The 18,002-nt window shown below is 43.8% G+C and overlaps 1 protein-coding gene across 1 annotated transcript in view; it reads left to right on the forward strand.

Annotated features, from left to right (window-relative positions):
- The window catches only part of LOC311129204 (attractin-like protein 1), a gene marked incomplete at both ends in the record, with an annotated part of 364,441 nt that overhangs the window by 78,993 nt on the left and 267,446 nt on the right, over positions 1 to 18,002 (forward strand). The window contains 3 exon segments of the mRNA XM_084161510.1: positions 3,119 to 3,293; positions 3,633 to 3,720; positions 14,917 to 15,172. Coding sequence (XP_084017636.1) covers positions 3,119 to 3,293; positions 3,633 to 3,720; positions 14,917 to 15,172 — 519 coding nt within the window.

Consider the following 18,002-nt stretch of genomic DNA (forward strand, 5'->3'; position numbering starts at 1 on the left):
CAAACTGTTTGGGCACAGACCTGGATAGTATGATAGAGCTCTGCAGGCTATCTCTACAGTAGATTGCAACTCCGCCCCCTTTGGCAGTTCTATCTAGACGGAAAATGTTGTAGTTGGGAATGGACATTTCAGAATCTTTGGTGGCCTTCCTAAGCCAGGATTCAGACACTGCTAGAACATCAGGGTTGGCTGAGTGTGCTAACGCAGTGAATAACTCAAACTTATGGAGGAGGCTTCTGATGTTAACATGCAAGAAACCAAGGCTTTTGTGATTACAGAAGTCAACAAATGATAGCGCCTGGGGAGCAGGAGTGATACTGGGGGCTACAGGGCCTGGGTTAACCTCTACATTACCAGAGGAACAGAGGAGGAGTAGAATAAGGATACGGCTAAAGGCTTTAAGACATGTTCTTCTAGTGCGTTGGGTACAGAGAAAAAAAAGGGCAGATTTCCGGGCGTTGTAGAATAGATTCAGGGCATTATGTACAGACAAGGATATGGAAGGATATGAGTACAGTGGAGGTAAACCTAAGCGTTGGGTAAAAATGAAACAGATAGCATCACTGGAGGCACCGATTGAGCCGGTCTCCGCGTGTGTGGGGGGTGGGACAAAGGATCTATCTGAGACAGGTTGAGCAGGACTGGGGGCTCTACATTGATAAAGTACAGTTAGAACTAACCGAAACAGCAATAGACAAGGTATATTGACATGAGAGATAGGCATAAAGCAGTCACAGGTGTTATTCGAGAGAGCTAAGACAACAGCTGGTAATGGCGACGAAAGTTTGAGCTGAGGCTAAACAGATCAACAGGATGGGGTACTGTATAAAGGAACAGTCCAGCAGGCATCAGCTGTGTACCTGAGTGATCATAAGTTCCAGTGAACAGCAATAAGTAAGTCCGGGAGCAGTTCAGTGGCTGCTACGCTACAGGCACGGCTGTTGATTGCGTGTGCTAGCGGGCTGGGGCTAGCAGATGGATCTTCGTGGTCGTCGCAATGAGAACCACATCAGACGATTACGTCGGCAGACCAGTCGTGATGGATCAGCGGGGCTCCGTGTCAACACTAGGAGGTCCTGTCCGGTTGACGGGAGATGGGCCTGGCTCGAGGCTAGCTCAAGGCTAACTGGGGTTAGCTTCAGGACAGTGGTGATTAGTGGTGATTAGCCAACAACGACAACAGCCATTCGGTTGCAGCTAGCTAGTTGCGATGATCCGGTGTTAAGGTCCAGTGATTCAGTGATTCCGGCAGAAAATCCGATATGCTCTGGCTCGATGGCGCGATGTGCAGACGGTGCAGACTGGCCGATAATTGTCCAGACTAGAGCTGGCTGGTAGGTAGTGCAGGCCATGGCCACAGACAATGGTGAAAACCGCTAACGGTGTCTAATAGCAAGTAGCTAGTTAGCTGGCTAGCTGGCTAGTTTCAGCCAGAGGTTCTGGATAAAAATATATGAAGAAATAATAGAATCCGTTCCACATTGGGTGAGACGGGTTGCAGGAAAGTATATTTAGTTAAAGGATGGAAAGTGAGATTGAGAAATATATACGAAAAAGACGGAAAAAAAAGGCTATTTACATGAGGACACTACAGAAAACACGACCGCACTGCTATGCCATCTTGGATTAGAGTAAAGAGCTCTATCAGCAGCAGGTCATGATGAGATTGGTGCCTCTTTGGTGAAATCAGTGTCTTCCTTGATTACTGAACCTCTAACGTACACTACCAATCAAAAGTTTTAGAACACCTACACATTCAAGGGTTTTTCTATATTTGTACTATTTTCTACATCGTAGTAACCAAAAAAGTGTTAAACAAATCAAATTATATTTTATATTTGAGATTCTTCAAATAGCTACCCTTTGCCTTGATGACAGCTTTGCACACTCTTGGCATTCTCTCAACCAGCTTCATGAGCCGTTGAATTGTGACTCCACTTTGTCTCGATATTGACATTTTGCCTGTTTGATTGCCTTGCGGTGGGAACAACCACTCTGTTTGTATTCTGCCATATTCCCCGTCACCTTGCCATGGTTAAATGCGGTGGTTCGTGCTTTCAGTTTTTCACGAATGCTGCCATCTATCCACGGTTTCTGGTTGGGGTAGGTTTTAATAGTAACAGTGCATAAGACACTGCGATAATCTTCACCCTCCCCACTGCCACACCTCACATAGTCAATTCTCTATCAGATACAGAGGTACCATACTCTGGAATTCTTATCTTCACATTGCCAAAACCTCATCATCCCTCAATAACATCAAGCGAAGACTGGGGGTCAACCTGATGAACCAAACTACCCAATAATCCCCTCTATGTTGCCTAACTCTCTCACACACACACACACATAAGAAAACTTGTTTTTTCTTGTGTACTGAGTATATAATGTACAATTATAATTTATATGCTTTGTTGAACTGATTGAACAAACTTTTTTTTTTCTAACCTCACACTGTTTTTAGCTGTTTTTATCTGTACTGTTTTGTCTTTCACTTCTTTTCTTTGGTGCAAATAAATAAAACTGAAAACCTAATACTTCATCCTTACATTAGAACCAACCAAGCACCTCTCAATTAGACAGAGCTGGTCAGCAGGGTGCCACTGCTATGCTATGAGTAGCTATGAGTTGCTGGTCACTGGTCATTTCACACTGGTCATTTCCCTAATGAGGTTTTCTCCACTGATGTATTGGGTTAGACAACGTCCTGGCCCATAGACCCGATCACAGCCACCCATTCCCCCTGTCCACTGTCTGTCCCCCACTCTAATAGGGGCCAACAGAGGCCAATATCATGGGGTCCTTCTAATAATGGGGTTTGATGAATCAGTCCCTCCCTCCTGATTAAAACCCCTAATGGTTCTGCCACCAGTTGGCGTCTGGGTGGTGGGGTCCTGTTAGCCATGTGAGCTCATCACCATCATGGCCGACCCCCCTCATGACATAGGCTGTGTTATCAGGCTCTTCACCAGCAGATGGTGGTATGGTACCACGTTTGGTAGTCAGCTGTATTGTAGTGTTGTTGAAGAGAGTATTTTGCTACAAACGCACCTCACATACTTTCAGTTATTTGTAGGTATTTTACATATGTGTTTGAGCCATGTGTTGTCATCCTATCCAGGTCCAGACTGTGCTCTGTCAGTACCATCCACAGAGTCTTACTGGGTGATGCCTAACGTCAAGCCCTTCGGACAGTCTCTGGGCAGGGCCTCCCATAAGACTGTGGTCCACGGGAAACTCATGTGGGTCGTTGGAGGATACACCTTCAACTACAGCTCCTTCCACATGGTGCTCAAGTAAGGCACTGACTGAAGAGAGGCCTGGAACCTCTGTATGTATGGCTGTCTCTGTCTGTCTGTCTGTCTTTCCCCCTCTTTCTCTTCATCTCTCTCTGTGTATATTTACCTCCTATATATTTGTCTCTCTCCTTCCTGTCTTTTGCCTTCTCTCTGTGGGTCTTTTGCTCCAAACTCTCTGTCTCTCTCTCTCCCCTGTACTACTTCATCTCTCGTTGTCTCCCTTTACCTGTAATATCTCTCTGTATCGCTAACTTCTCCCTCCACTCTCCATCTATCTATCTCTTTGTTGAATGTTCTGTATAGCTCAGGCCTGACTCTCTTTTTTCCTATCTGCAGTTATAATATGGAGAGCAGCACTTGGGATGTGGTGCCAATCAATAGTGGTCCTCTGCAGAGATACGGCCATTCTCTGGCTCTCTACCAGGTAAAGCAGCTAATGGACACAGCCCACTATCAGCCCACTGTCAGAGTAGATGTGTTCCTTCCATCTAGCTTTCTGTCATCAACTGGTACCATACATCTACAGTGAGGGAAAAAAATATTTGATCCCCTGCTGATTTTGTACGTTTGCCCACTGACAAAGAAATTATCAGTCTATAATTTTAATGGTAGGTTTATTTAAACAGTGAGAGACAGAACAACAACAAAAAAATCCAGAACAACGCATGTCAAAAAATGTTATAAATTGATTTGCATTTTAATGAGGGAAATAAGTGTTTGACCCCCTCTCAATCAGAAAGATTTCTGGCTCCCAGGTGTCTTTTATACAGGTAACGAGCTGAGATTAGGAGCATACTCTTAAAGGGAGTGCTCCTAATCTCAGTTTGTTACCTGTATAAAAGACACCTGTCCACAGAAGCAATCAATCAATCAGATTCCAAACTCTCCACCATGGCCAAGACCAAAGAGCTCTCCAAGGATGTCAGGGACAAGATTGTAGACCTACACAAGGCTGGAATGGGCAACAAGACCATCGCCAAGCAGCTTGGTGAGAAGGTGACAACAGTTGGTGCGATTATTCGCAAATGGAAGAAACACAAAAGACCTGTCAATCTCCCTCGGCCTGGGGCTTCATGCAAGATCTCACCTCGTGGAGTTGCAATGATCATGAGAATGGTGAGGAATCAGCCCAGAACTACACGGGAGGATCTTGTCAATGATCTCAAGGCAGCTGGGACCATAGTCACCAAGAAAACAATTGGTAACACACTACGACGTGAAGGACTGAAATCCTGCAGCGCCCGCAAGATCCCCCTGCTCAAGAAAGCACATATAAAGGCCCGTCTGAAGTTTGCCAATGAACATCTGAATGATTCAGAGGAGAACTGGGTGAAAGTTTCATGGTCAGATGAGACCAGAATCGAGCTCTTTTGCATCAACTCAACTCGCCGTGTTTGGAGGAGGAGGAATGCTGCCTATGACCCCAAGAACACCATCCCCACCATCAAACATGGAGGTGGAAACATTATGCTTTGGGGGTGTTTTTCTGCTAAGGGGACAGGACAACTTCACCGCATCAAAGGGACGATGGATGGGGCCATGTACTGTCAAATCTTGGGTGAGAACCTCCTTCCCTCAGCCAGGGCATTGAAAATGGGTCGTGGATGGGTATTCCAGCATGACAATGACCCAAAACACACGGCCAAGGCAACAAAGGAGTGGCTCAAGAAGAAGCACATTAAGGTCCTGGAGTGGCCTAGCCAGTCTCCAGACCTTAATCCCATAGAAAATCTGTGGAGGGAGTTGAAGGTTCGAGTTGCCAAACGTCAGCCTCGAAACCTTAATGACTTAGAGAAGATCTGCAAAGAGGAGTGGGACAAATTCCCTCCTGAGATGTGTGCAAACCTGGTGGCCAACTACAAGAAACGTCTGACCTCAGTGATTGCCAACAAGGGTTTTGCCACCAAGTACTAAGTCATGTTTTGCAGAGGGGTCAAATACTTATTTCCCTCATTAAAATGCAAATCAATTCATAACATTTTTGACATGCGTTTTTCTGGATTTTTTTGTTGTTATTCTGTCTCTCACTGTTCAAATAAACCTACCATTAAAATTATAGACTGATCATGTCTTTGTCAGTGGGCAAACGTACAAAATCAGCAGGGGATCAAATACTTTTTTCCCTCACTGTATATACTGTAGGGTTCTCTCTCTGACTCTTTCTGTTTCTCTGGGTGTTTCTCTCTCCTTCACACATATACTGTGTACATTTATACAGGGTTCCCTCCTCTCTCTCTCTTTTTCTTTCTTTCATTCTTTCTTTCTTTCTTTCTTTCTTTCTTTCTTTCTTTCTTTCTTTCTTTCTTTCTTTCTTTCTTTCTTTCTTTCTTTCTTTCTTTCTTTCTTTCTTTCTTTCTTTCTTTCTTTCTCTCTCTCTCTCTCTCTCTCTCTCTGTGGTTATCCTCTCTCCCTCTCTCTGTTGGGTGAGGGAGCTAAGAGGATTGCCTCCCTGGGTCTGAGTAGAGATCACATGGCAGTAAGATGGAGTTGGGGACCTCAGGGTTTGTCAGAGAGCAGAAGGGCTGCAGGTTTTGCCTTGGCTAACTGACGCTTTGTCTCACTAGGGGAAACAAGCATGACCACATTTAAAATGCCTGCTCTGCCTCTTCTCCCCTTGAAACTATAGGAGTCTGTCTGAATGACCCTCCCTGTCAAATAGAAAGGCTGCCTCTGGCATGAATGTGTGACATTAAACTCTTCCTTTACTGCTAAACTCTTAAATGCTTGGGTTGCTTTCATGAAGGGGTACAAATGGATTTTATATTAGATGTCTTACTATGGTTACTCACCTAAGGGGATTCAGCTTTGCTTACGTGAGTTGATTGGAAGTAGTATTTTTCAGCTCAAAGGTTATGGCTTGAAAGGCTGAGAAGTTTATTTTGGACGTCAAAAAGCTTTCCAGTTTCACTGACTCGCTCAATGATGCGCAGCTCACTCACTGGCGATGGCCGATGCGCTCTTGCCAAAAGCTTATCTCTCTTTTGTTTTACTTTGTAAAACAATGCTGTTCGCTCAATAGGCCTATTTGGAAGTTGATAACTTGGTAGCCTACAGACAGAATAGTCTTCTCTTTTCAGCAGGATCCATTTGCTTTCCAACATGTTTTCCCGCGATTGTATTTTAAATATTGCGAAAGGCCTGTTTTGGCTGCATGCTGTTCACTGACAGATTTGAGGCGCGTTCCCGACTGTAAGCATGCATTGTGATTGGGCTACACACAATCCACAGCTAGGCTATTTTTTAAAATAAGCTATTGATCCTCTGTGACTAAATTATAGGCTCACTCTGTGTGTAGTATTCGGAATTATTTCATTTCTTTCTGAACAGACAGCAGTAATTATATAACTTTGGCAAATGTATTTCAATTTATCAGGGCAACTCCAGTACACTTCCCACGGCTATGATTCTATAAGGAAACTTAAGTATCTTGTTGCAAACAGGATACATGTTTTGGATTATTTTTTACTTTGTACAGTCTTCCATTTTTCACTCTGTTATTTAGGTTAGTATTGTGGATTATCTACAATGTTATTGATCCATCCTCAGTTTTCACATATCACAACCATTAAACTCTGTAACTGTTTTATAATCACCATTGGCCTCATATTGAAAACCCTGAGCAATTTCCTTCCTCTCTGGCATGTTAGGAAATACACCTATATCTTTGTAGTGACTGGGTGTATTGATACACCATCCAAAGCCTAATTAACAACTTCACCATGCTCAAATGGATATACAGCGTCTGCTTTTTGAATTTTTACACATCTACCAATCGGTGCCCTTCTTTGTGAGGCATTGAAAAACCTCCCTGGTCTTTGTGGTTGAATCTGTGGTTGAAATTCACTACTCGATTGAGGGACCTTCCAGATAATTGTTTAGGGTACAAATATGTGGTTGTCATTCAAAAATCATGTTAACACTTATTATTGAACACGGAATGAGTCCATGCAACTTACAGTGCCTTGGAAAGTATTCACACCTCTTTACTTTTTCCACATTTTGTTGTGTTACAGCCTGAATGTAAAAAAAAAAAAAATACACAGAATACCCCATAATGTCAAAGTGGAATTATGTTTTTCAAAATGTTTACAAATTAATTACAAATTAAAAGCTGAAATGTCTTCAGTCAATACGTGTTCAACCCCTTTGTTATGGCAAGCCTAATTAAGTTCAGGATAAAACATTTGCTATCCCAGTCTGCTGTCCACACATGCTTCAAGATGGCCACCATTGTTCCTGTACCCAAGAATGCAAAGGTAACTGAACTAAATGACTATCGCCCTGTAGCACTCACTTCTGTCATCATGAAGTGCTTTGAGAGACTAGTCAAGGATCATATCACCTCAACCTTACCTGTCACACTAGACCCACTTCAATTTACTTACTGCCCCAATAGGTCCACAGACAACGCAATCGCCATCACACTGCACACTGCCCTATCCCATCTGGACAAGAGGAATACCTATGTAAGAATGCTGTTCATTGACTATAGCTCAGCATTCAACAACATAGTACCCTCCAAGCTCATCATTAAGCTTGAGGCCCTGGGTCTCAACCCCGCCCAGTGCAATTGGGTCCTGGACTTCCTGACGGGCCGCCTCCACTTCGCTGATCCTCAACACTGGGGCCCCACAAGGGTGTGTGCTCAGCCCCCTCCGGTACTCCCTGTTCACCCATGACTGCGTAGCCATGCACGCCTCCAACTCAATCATCAAGTTTGCAGACGACACAACAGTAGTAGGCTTGATTACCAACAACGATGAGACAGCCTACAGGGAGGAGGTGAGGGCTCTCGGAGTGTGGTGTCAGGAAAATAACCTCTTACTCAACGTCAACAAAACAAAGGAGATGATCGTGGACTTCAGGGAACAGCAGAGGGAGTACCCCCTATCCACATCGACGGGACAGCAGTGGAGAAGGTGAAAAGTTTTAAGTTCCTCGGCGTACATATCACTGACAAACTGAAATGGCCCACCCACACAGACAGTGTGGTGAAGAAGGCGCAACAGCGTCTCTTCAATCTCAGGAGGCTGAAGAAATGTGGCCTGTCACCTAAAACCCTCACAAACATTTACAGATGGACAATATAGAGCATCCAGTCGGGCTGTATCACCGCCTGGTATGGCAACTGCACCGCCCACAACCGCAGGGCTCTCCAGAGGGTGGTGCGGTCTGCACAACGCATCACGGGGGCAAACTACCTGCCCTCCAGGACACCTACAGCACCCGATGTCACAGGAAGGCCAAAAATATAATCAAGGACAACTACCACCCGAGCCACTACCTGTTCACCCCGCTATCATCCAGAAGGCGAGGTCAGTACAGGTGCATCAAAGCTGGGACCGAGAGACTGAAAAAACAGTTTCTATCTCAAGGCCATCAGACTGTTAAACAGCCATCACTAGCACAGAGAAGCTGCTGCCTACATGCAGACTTGAAAATCACTGGCCACTTTAATAAATTGAACACTAGTCACTTTAATAATGACACTTTAATAATGTTTACATATCTTGCATTACCCATCTCATATGTATATACTGTATTCTATACTATCTATTGCATCTTAGACTATGCCACTCTGATAATGACATTGCTCATCCATATATTGATATATTCTTATTCCATTCCTTTACTTAGATTTGTGTGTATTAGGTTTTTGTTGTAGAACTGTTAGATATTACTTGTTAGATATTACTGCACTGTCGGAACTAGAAGCACAAGCATTTCGCTACACTCGCAATAACATCTGCTAACCATGTGTATGTGACCAATACATTTTATTTTATTTTATTTGAATAAGTTGCATGGACTCCCTCTGTCTGCAATAATAGTGTTTAACATTATTTTTGAATGACTACCTCATCTCTGTACCCCACACACACAATTATCTGTAAGGTCCCTCAGTCGAGCAGTGAATTTCAAACAAAGATTCAACCATCCGGCATGAAAAATACATTTCACTGTTTGCAATGTAAAAATGATAATAAAAGCAATCAGACTTTAATTCAACTTTGACTCCTCTGTAATTCTCCAGCCCCCTAAAAAATGTAATGTGAAAACTTACCGGATATTCTAAGAATTGATTCACGTTGGGCTGGCCCGCATTTACGCTTTGCACAACATTGTAGCCTATATAGACCAACGCATGGCCATTGCTGTGGTGAGAGAAAGAAGCGCGCCTGTATCTCTCACAGAACTACTGTAAAATGAGATTAACTTTCTATGATCTCTCCCCCTCTCTCTGTGCTGATAGACATGAGCCTTCAACTCTCATATATCCAGTAAAAGACGAGGCCAAATCTACACTGGAGTTGCTTACCAAGACAACATTAAATGTTCCTGAGTGGCCTAGTTACAGTTTTGACTTAAATCGGCTTGAAAATCTATGGCAAGACTTGAAAATGGCTGTCTAGCAATCATCAACAATCAACTTGAAAGAGCTTGAAGAATTTAAAAAAGAATAATGGGCAAATATTGTACAATCCAGGTGTGCAAATCTCTTAGGAACTTACCCAAAAAGACTCACAGCTGTAATCACCGCCAAAGGTGCGTCTACAAAGTATTGACTTGGGTGTGAATACTATTTCTGTATTTATATTTCAATAAATGTGTAAACATTTCTAAAAGTATGTTTTCACTTTGTCATTATTGGTTATTGTGTGTAGATGGTTGAGAAAAAACATATATTTAATCCATTTTGAATTCAGGCTGTAACACAACAAGATTTTGAATAAGTAAAGGGGTATGACTACTTCTTGAAAGTACTGTATGTGTGTTAGTGTGAGTGTGTGCATGCATGTGTGGACAGTCATGGCTGTGTGCCCACTTTTTGACTATACCCCTATCTTTCACATGTTCCATTCATGTGTTTGATTGAACACACTTAGTCCATCAAATGTTCCTTTACCATTCACAATGGTGTACCTGCACCACTGGTGTGTCCAGGTGTCAATTAACCAAAAACTGAAAAATTTGAGGAAATGGAGGAAACGTCTCTATATTAGTCATTATGGCAGTAGAGACATATTTAGTTGTACCTGTTTAACTCCCTCCTCCGTTATGAACCCCCTTTCCTTCACTCTGTTCATTTCCTCTGCGGGTGGGAAGATCCATGTTTGGCCGCTGTTCTTCATCCACCGGCCCCACATACGGAAAGCAGCAATCCACAATTAGCATATAAATGGACATCTACATTGAAGAGATTTTAAATGTAAGCCTTATGCTGAGCTAGTGCAGCACATAATTTTATTTTATTTTTTTATTTCACCTTTATTTAACCAGGTAAGCCAGTTGAGAACAGGTTCTCATTTACAACTGCGACCTGGCCAAGATAAAGCAAAGTAGTGCAATAAAAACAACACAGAGTTACATATGGGGTAAAAAAAAACATAAAGTCAGAAATACAACAGAAAATATATATACAGTGTGTGCAAATGTAGCAAGTTATGGAGGTAAGGCAATAAATAGGCTATAGTGCAGAATAATTACAATAGTATTAACACTGGAATGCTAGATGTGCAAGAGATGATGTGCAAATAGAGATACTGGGGTGCAAAAGAGCAAAATAAATAACAATATAGGGATGAGGTAGTTGGGTGGGCTAGTTTCAGATGGGCTGTGTACAGGTGCAGTGATCGGTAAGGTGCTCTGACAACTGATGCTTAAAGTTATTGAGGGAGATAAGAGTCTCCAGCTTCAGAGATTTTTGCAATTCGTTCCAGTCATTGGCAGCAGAGAACTGGAAGGAATGGCGGCCAAAGGAGGTGTTGGCTTTGGGAATGACCAGTGAGATATACCTGCTGGAGCGCAGACTACGGGTGGGTGCTGCTATGGTGACCAATGAGCTAAGATAAGGCGGGGATTTGCCTAGCAGTGATTTATAGATGGCCTGGAGCCAGTGGGTTTGACGACGAACATGTAGTGAGGACCAGCCAACAAGAGCGTACAGGTCACAGTGGTGGGTAGTGTATGGGGCTTTGGAGACAAAACGGATGGCACTGTGATAGACTACATCCAATTTGCTGAGTAGAGTGTTGGAGGCTATTTTGTAAATGACATCGCCGAAGTCAAGGATCGGTAGGATAGTCAGTTTTACGAGGGCATGTTTGGCAGCATGAGTGAAGGAGGCTTTGTTGCGAAATAGGAAGCCGATTCTAGCTTTAACTTTGGATTGGAGATTCTTTATGTGAGTCTGGAAGTTGAGTTTACAGTCTAACCAGACACCTAGATATTTGTAGTTGTCCACATACTCTAGGTCAGACCCGTCGAGAGTGGTGATTCTAGTCGGGTGGGCGGGTGCTAGCAGCGTTCGATTGAAAAGCATGCATTTAGTTTTACTAGTGTTTAAGAGCAGTTGAAGGCTACTGAAGGATTGTTGTATGGCATTGAAGCTCGTTTGGAGGTTTGTTAACACAGTGTCCAATGAAGGGCCAGATGTATACAAAATGGTGTCGTCTGCGTAGAGGTGGATCTGAGAGTCACCAGCAGCAAGAGCGACATCATTGATATACACGGAGAAATCAAGCCAACAAACCTGGAATCTAGAGACAGGAACATGAGAGAATAGACTTTCAGGGTCAGGGAGAAGATCATGTGTGGGTGTGACCATGCATGTTGTTGTTTATACACACACACACAGACACACACACACATACACACACACACACACACACACACACACACACACACACACACACACACACACACACACACACACACCCCTACTCTCTCCCCTCCATACACACCATCCCCCTCAAGTCTGTAATTCAAGAGTCCTCCATCTACCCTGAAATATGTAATTCTTCTCTATCTCCCCTCTGAGGATTGAGAGATTACCGTAAGTGTCTGCCGCTGCTAGGAATATAGGCTGTCGCCCGCGCCCATTATCGATTTTATAATACCGACCGAAGCAATAGCTCGTCATTACACATGCATTTAGATCATATCGTTTATATAACATCCCCTGCTTGGCATTCACATTTTGTATTCACAAATAAAAAAGTTACCTTCAATAAAAGTCCCCACTGTCGGAAATAGAGCTTTGGAGGGACGCGTGGTAGAAACAGAAGCGTGGGGGTTGCTGGTGGTGCAGTGGTTAAACCCCCCTCCAGCCGGATGGGATTACTAATTGTGTGTTGGAGTGTGTGTTTGGCTGTGTGTTGGAGTGTATGTTTGGCTGTGTGTTGGAGTGTGTGTTTGGCTTGTGTGTTTGAGTGTGTGTTTGGCTTGTGTGTTGGAGTGTGTGTTTGACTGTCTCCTGAGTGGCGCAGTGGTCTAAGGCACTGCTTCGCAGTGCTAACTGTGCCACTAGAGATCCTGGTTCGAATCCAGGCTCTGTCGCAGCCGGCCGCGACCGGGAGACTCATGGGCGGTGCACAATTGGCCCAGCGTCGTCCAGGGTAGGGGAGGGAATGGCCGGCAGGGATGTAGCTCAGTTGATAGAGCATGGCGTTTGCAACGCCAGGGTTGTGGGTTCGATTCCCACGGGGGGCCAGTATAAAAAAAAAAAAAAAATGAATTCACTAACTGTAAGTCGCTCTGGATAAGGGTGTCTGCTAAATGACTAAAATGTAAATGTAAAATGTACTGTGTGTTGGAGTGTGTGTTTGGCTGTGTGTTGGAGTGTGTGTTTGGCTGTGTGTTGGAGTGTGTGTTTGGCTGTGTGTTGGAGTGTGTGTTTGGCTGTGTGTTGGAGTGTGTGTTTGGCTGTGTGTTGGAGTGTGTGTTTGGCGTGTGTGTTGGAGTGTGTGTTTGGCGTGTGTTTGGCTGTGTGTTGCAGTGTGTGTTTGGCTTGTGTGTTGGAGTGTGTGTTTGACTGTGTGTTGGAGTGTGTGTTTGGCTGTGTGTTGGAGTGTGTGTTTGGCTGTGTGTTGGAGTGTGTGTTTGGCTGTGTGTTGGAGTGTGTGTTTGGCTGTGTGTTTGGCTGTGTGTTGGAGTGTGTGTTTGGCTGTGTTTGGCTGTGTGTTGGAGTGTGTGTTTGGCTGTGTGTTGGAGTGTATGTTTGGCTGTGTGTTGGAGTGTGTGTTTGGCTGTGTGTTGGAGTGTGTGTTTGGCTGTGTGTTTGGCTGTGTGTTGCAGTGTGTGTTTGGCTGTGTGTTGGAGTGTGTGTTTGGCTGTGTGTTGGAGTGTGTGTTTGGCTGTGTGTTGGAGTGTGTGTTTGGCTGTGTGTTGGAGTGTGTGTTTGGCTGTGTGTTGGAGTGTGTGTTTGGCTGTGTGTTTGGCTGTGTGTTGGAGTGTGTGTTTGGCTGTGTGTTTTGTGCACTCCTCTTCCTCTCCCACTGCTTCTACTACAGGACTCAGACTGTGCGTGTGAGAGAGTAATCTCTCGTGGACAGAGGCATGTAAAATAAATGGTATTAGCCTCTGTCAACAGACTGTGGGAATGCGACGACTAACAAGGAACTTTGTTCCGGTATGCTGATTCTTCGGCACTGATCATTTGGACAAATCACGATTTTGCAGGTGCTCTTATCTTTCGAATTTCGGAAGGGGAGGGGACGTTTGGCTCATAGACTAGCCTGAAACGTGCATAGTATCTTTCGCGTTAGTATCTTTCTCCTAACATCTCCCCCCAGAACTTACTCAAGCATTTTACGCAATTATGCAAGATTTTAGTTCTGGGATTAGTGAAACGTGATTCAGGTGGGGGCTGCAGTGCGTGCTGAGGTAATTTGGAAGTAAGAGAGAAGCAGATTTCCTTGACAGAAAAGACTCTTAAGGCTGTTGGTTCCCTGGTGGGATGTGTTTGTGGCCAGGGATATGGTATAATTGGCCCCTTGCGGTGTAGTGACACAGTGTGTTACCTGTGCTAGGATGTTCCCTTCTTTGTTCCTGTGAGGGTGGAGCTCCTCTAGGTTGACTGTACAGTACAGAATGTTGCTTTATGTTTAGGAAATGGATAGTTGCAGTAGAGTAGTAGTCTGCACTGTAAAATAAGGATGCCATAGCATTTATGACTATTGTTATCTTAGATCACTGCAATGGCTGTAGTAGGTTTTAGTAGCATAAACTCTAAAAGGTTTTAGTAGCATAACTATCAGGTTAAGGTACTGTAGTGTCAGGTCATTGAGTGTATGGTAGTTGACTGCAGTATGAGGGCTGTAGCAGCAGTCTTTCTTATTGATTGTGGATGTTCATAGTGCAATGTAGCTATACCAAGTGTGTGTGTGTGGGGTATTTGGGGTCCAACTTCCACTCTGGCAGAGCTGATACACTCTCTGGAGAAGCTCAGGGTGCTGTAGCTCAATAGCGCCAACACACACACACATACTCACACACACACACACACACACACACACACACACACACACACACACACACACACACACACACACACACACACACACACACACACACACACACACACAAACAGACACACACACACACACACACACACACACACACACACACACACACACACACACACACACACACACACACACACACACACTGTCTCGCCTTCTTCTCATACTGAACACAAGCATGCACAGAGCAGACATATTGTGGAGGGCAGTCGTGGATAGAAAGCCCTTTAATCTTGTCTGTCTTTACACATAGAAACACAATCTCTAACACATATTCTCTGTCATCTCATGCCTCTGTTGTTTGCCCCCCTCCTCAGGACGACATCTACATGTATGGGGGGAAGCTGGAGGCCGGTTCAGGCAACGTGACAGACGAGCTGTGGGTCTTTAACATCCCTAGTCGTACTTGGTCCCTGAGGACCCCGAGCAGCCTGGTCCAGGGACAGCCCTACGCCGTGGAGGGACACTCCGCCCACCTGGCTGAACTGACCAATGGGGACCTGGTGATGGTGGTCATCTTCGGATACTCACCCGTCTACAGCTACATCAGCAAAGTGCAGGAATACAACATCAGTAGGTCCAAGAATGGAGAGATGGATGGATGGATGGATGGATGGATGGATGGATGGGTGGGTGGGTGGGTGGATGAATCAAATGAATGAGTGAATGAAGTCTGTCTAGCCACATACTGTTTCCCTCCCTCCATCTATCCATCTATCCATTCATTGATCTCTCTTGTCTGTCTTCTTAACCAATTGATTTGTCTCAGTCTGACGTTAATCAATCAGTCCACTAGCCCACTGATGAGTCCACCCTCCATTAGCCTGCTATATATCTGAGGCAAGATAATCAGATAATTGGGTTATTAAGTGGGGTTAACAGCCATGATGAATAATCCACATGAATGAATTCAGATTTACATCCCATATACAGTGGGGAAAAAAAGTATTTAGTCAGCCACCAATTGTGCAAGTTCTCCCACTTAAAAAGATGATAGAGGCCTGTAATTTTCATCATAGGTACACGTCAACTATGACAGACAAAATGAGGAAAAAAAATCCAGAAAATCACATTGTAGGATTTTTAATGAATTTATTTGCAAATTATGGTGGAAAATAAGTATTTGGTCAATAACAAAAGTTTCTCAATACTTTGTTATATACTCTTTGTTGGCAATAACACAGGTCAAATGTTTTCTCTAAGTCTTCACAAGGTTTTCACACACTGTTGCTGGTATTTTGGCCCATTCCTCCATGCAGATCTCCTCTAGAGCAGTGATGTTTTGGGGCTGTTGCTGTGCAACACGGACTTTCAACTCCCTCCAAAGATTTTCTATGGGGTTGAGATCTGGATACTGGCTAGGCCACTCCAGGACCTTGAAATGCTTCTTACGAAGCCACTCCTTCGTTGCCCGGGCAGTGTGTTTGGGATCATTGTCATGCTGAAAGACCCAGCCACGTTTCATCTTCAATGCCCTTGCTGATGGAAGGAGGTTTTCACTCAAAATCTCACGATACATGGCCCCATTCATTCTTTCCTTTACACGGATCAGTCGTCCTGGTCCCTTTGCAGAAAAACAGCCCCAAAGCATGATGTTTCCACCCCCATGCCTCACAGTAGGTATGGTGTTCTTTGGATGCAACTCAGCATTCTTTGTCCTCCAAACACGACGAGTTGAGTTTTTACCAAAAAGTTCTATTTTGGTTTCATCTGACCATATGACATTCTCCCAATCCTCTTCTGGATCATCCAAATGTACTGGACATGTACTGGCTTAAGCAGGGGGACACGTCTGGCACTGCAGGATTTGAGTCCTTGGCGACGTATTGTGTTACTGATGGTAGGCTTTGTTACTTTGGTCCCAGCTCTCTGCAGGTCATTCACTAGGTCCCCCCGTGTGGTTCTGGGATTTTTGCTCACCGTTCTTGTGATCATTTTGACCCCACGGGGTGAGATCTTGCGTGGAGCCCCAGATCGAGGGAGATTATCAGTGGTCTTGTATGTCTTCCATTTCCTAATAATTGCTCCCACAGTTGATTTCTTCAAACCAAGCTGCTTACCTATTGCAGATTCAGTCTTCCCAGCCTGGTGCAGGTCTACAATTTTGTTTCTGGTGTCCTTTGACAGCTCTTTGGTCTTGGCCATAGTGGAGTTTGGAGTGTGACTGTTTGAGGTTGTGGACAGGTGTCTTTTATACTGATAACAAGTTCAAACAGGTGCCATTAATACAGGTAACGAGTGGAGGACAGAGGAGCCTCTTAAAGAAGAAGTTACAGGTCTGTGAGAGCCAGAAATCTTGCTTGTTTGTAGGTGACCAAATACTTATTTTCCACCATAATTTGCAAATAAATTCATAAAAAATCCTACAATGTGATTTTCTGGATTATTTTTTCTCAATTTGTCTGTCATAGTTGACGTGTACCTATGATGAAAATTACAGGCCTCTCTCATATTTTTAAGTGGGATAACTTGCATAATTGGTGGCTGACTAAATACTTTTTTTCCCCACTGTATACCCGGTGACAGATTTAGAGTGTTGCAAAATAGGCAAAGAGACAGCAACACCCACAGATGACCGCAGCAACGTTGGATTCATTTCATGGTACTGAAAGATGAATACATTGTTGTTGGGGTCATCTTTGGGTGTTACTGTCACTCATCTATTTATGGAAGGCTCAGGATCTTTTATGTGTACCCAGATAACTATCTTTTCCCATTAAATTATTTTTTTGTAGCACCATTACCTGCATAGTACTCTGTAGCAGTCTTATTCTTATGATGGCTAGTACACTTACTGTCTATAAACAGACACTTATACACTCCACAGTACCTTTAAGGTTATCCTCTTTTTTTGTAAGATTTGATCTTTTATAAACAATACGAAACATACACATACAAATGACAACATCATACAAACATCAACTACATCACACCTGCCCAGACCCACTAGCACACACCCCCATCTCCAGCGCCCGCATCACTTTCCGCCACATGACCTGAAACGGCACCATTTTGTTTCTCTCCGTAGCCCACGCACTTTCAATATTTAAATTACAAATGTTTCCATTGTGTTATTGATGGCGGATTGATTGATTTCCAAGTTTTTAGTATATGTTTTTTAAAGACGATCGATAAGAAGAGAATCGTCCAACCCATCGGGTATCTCACTACACCCCCCTATGCCATGTCTCGAAATACGCAGACAGACGGATTAAAAGTACGTTTACATTGTAATACTTCTGACAGCCAACATTCTAACTCTGCCCACAACTTCTGGACTTCATAGCATTCCCAGAAAGCATGGATTATTGAGTCATTATTAGTTTTACTCTTAAGACATGGCTCTGCCGTTGTGCTGTAGAATTTGTGAATTAAAATTTATAAAAATGTGTCTATACATTAG

Source organism: Coregonus lavaretus (assembly GCF_964263955.1).
Source record: "Coregonus lavaretus genome assembly, chromosome: 1".
NCBI classification, from domain to species: domain Eukaryota; kingdom Metazoa; phylum Chordata; class Actinopteri; order Salmoniformes; family Salmonidae; genus Coregonus; species Coregonus lavaretus.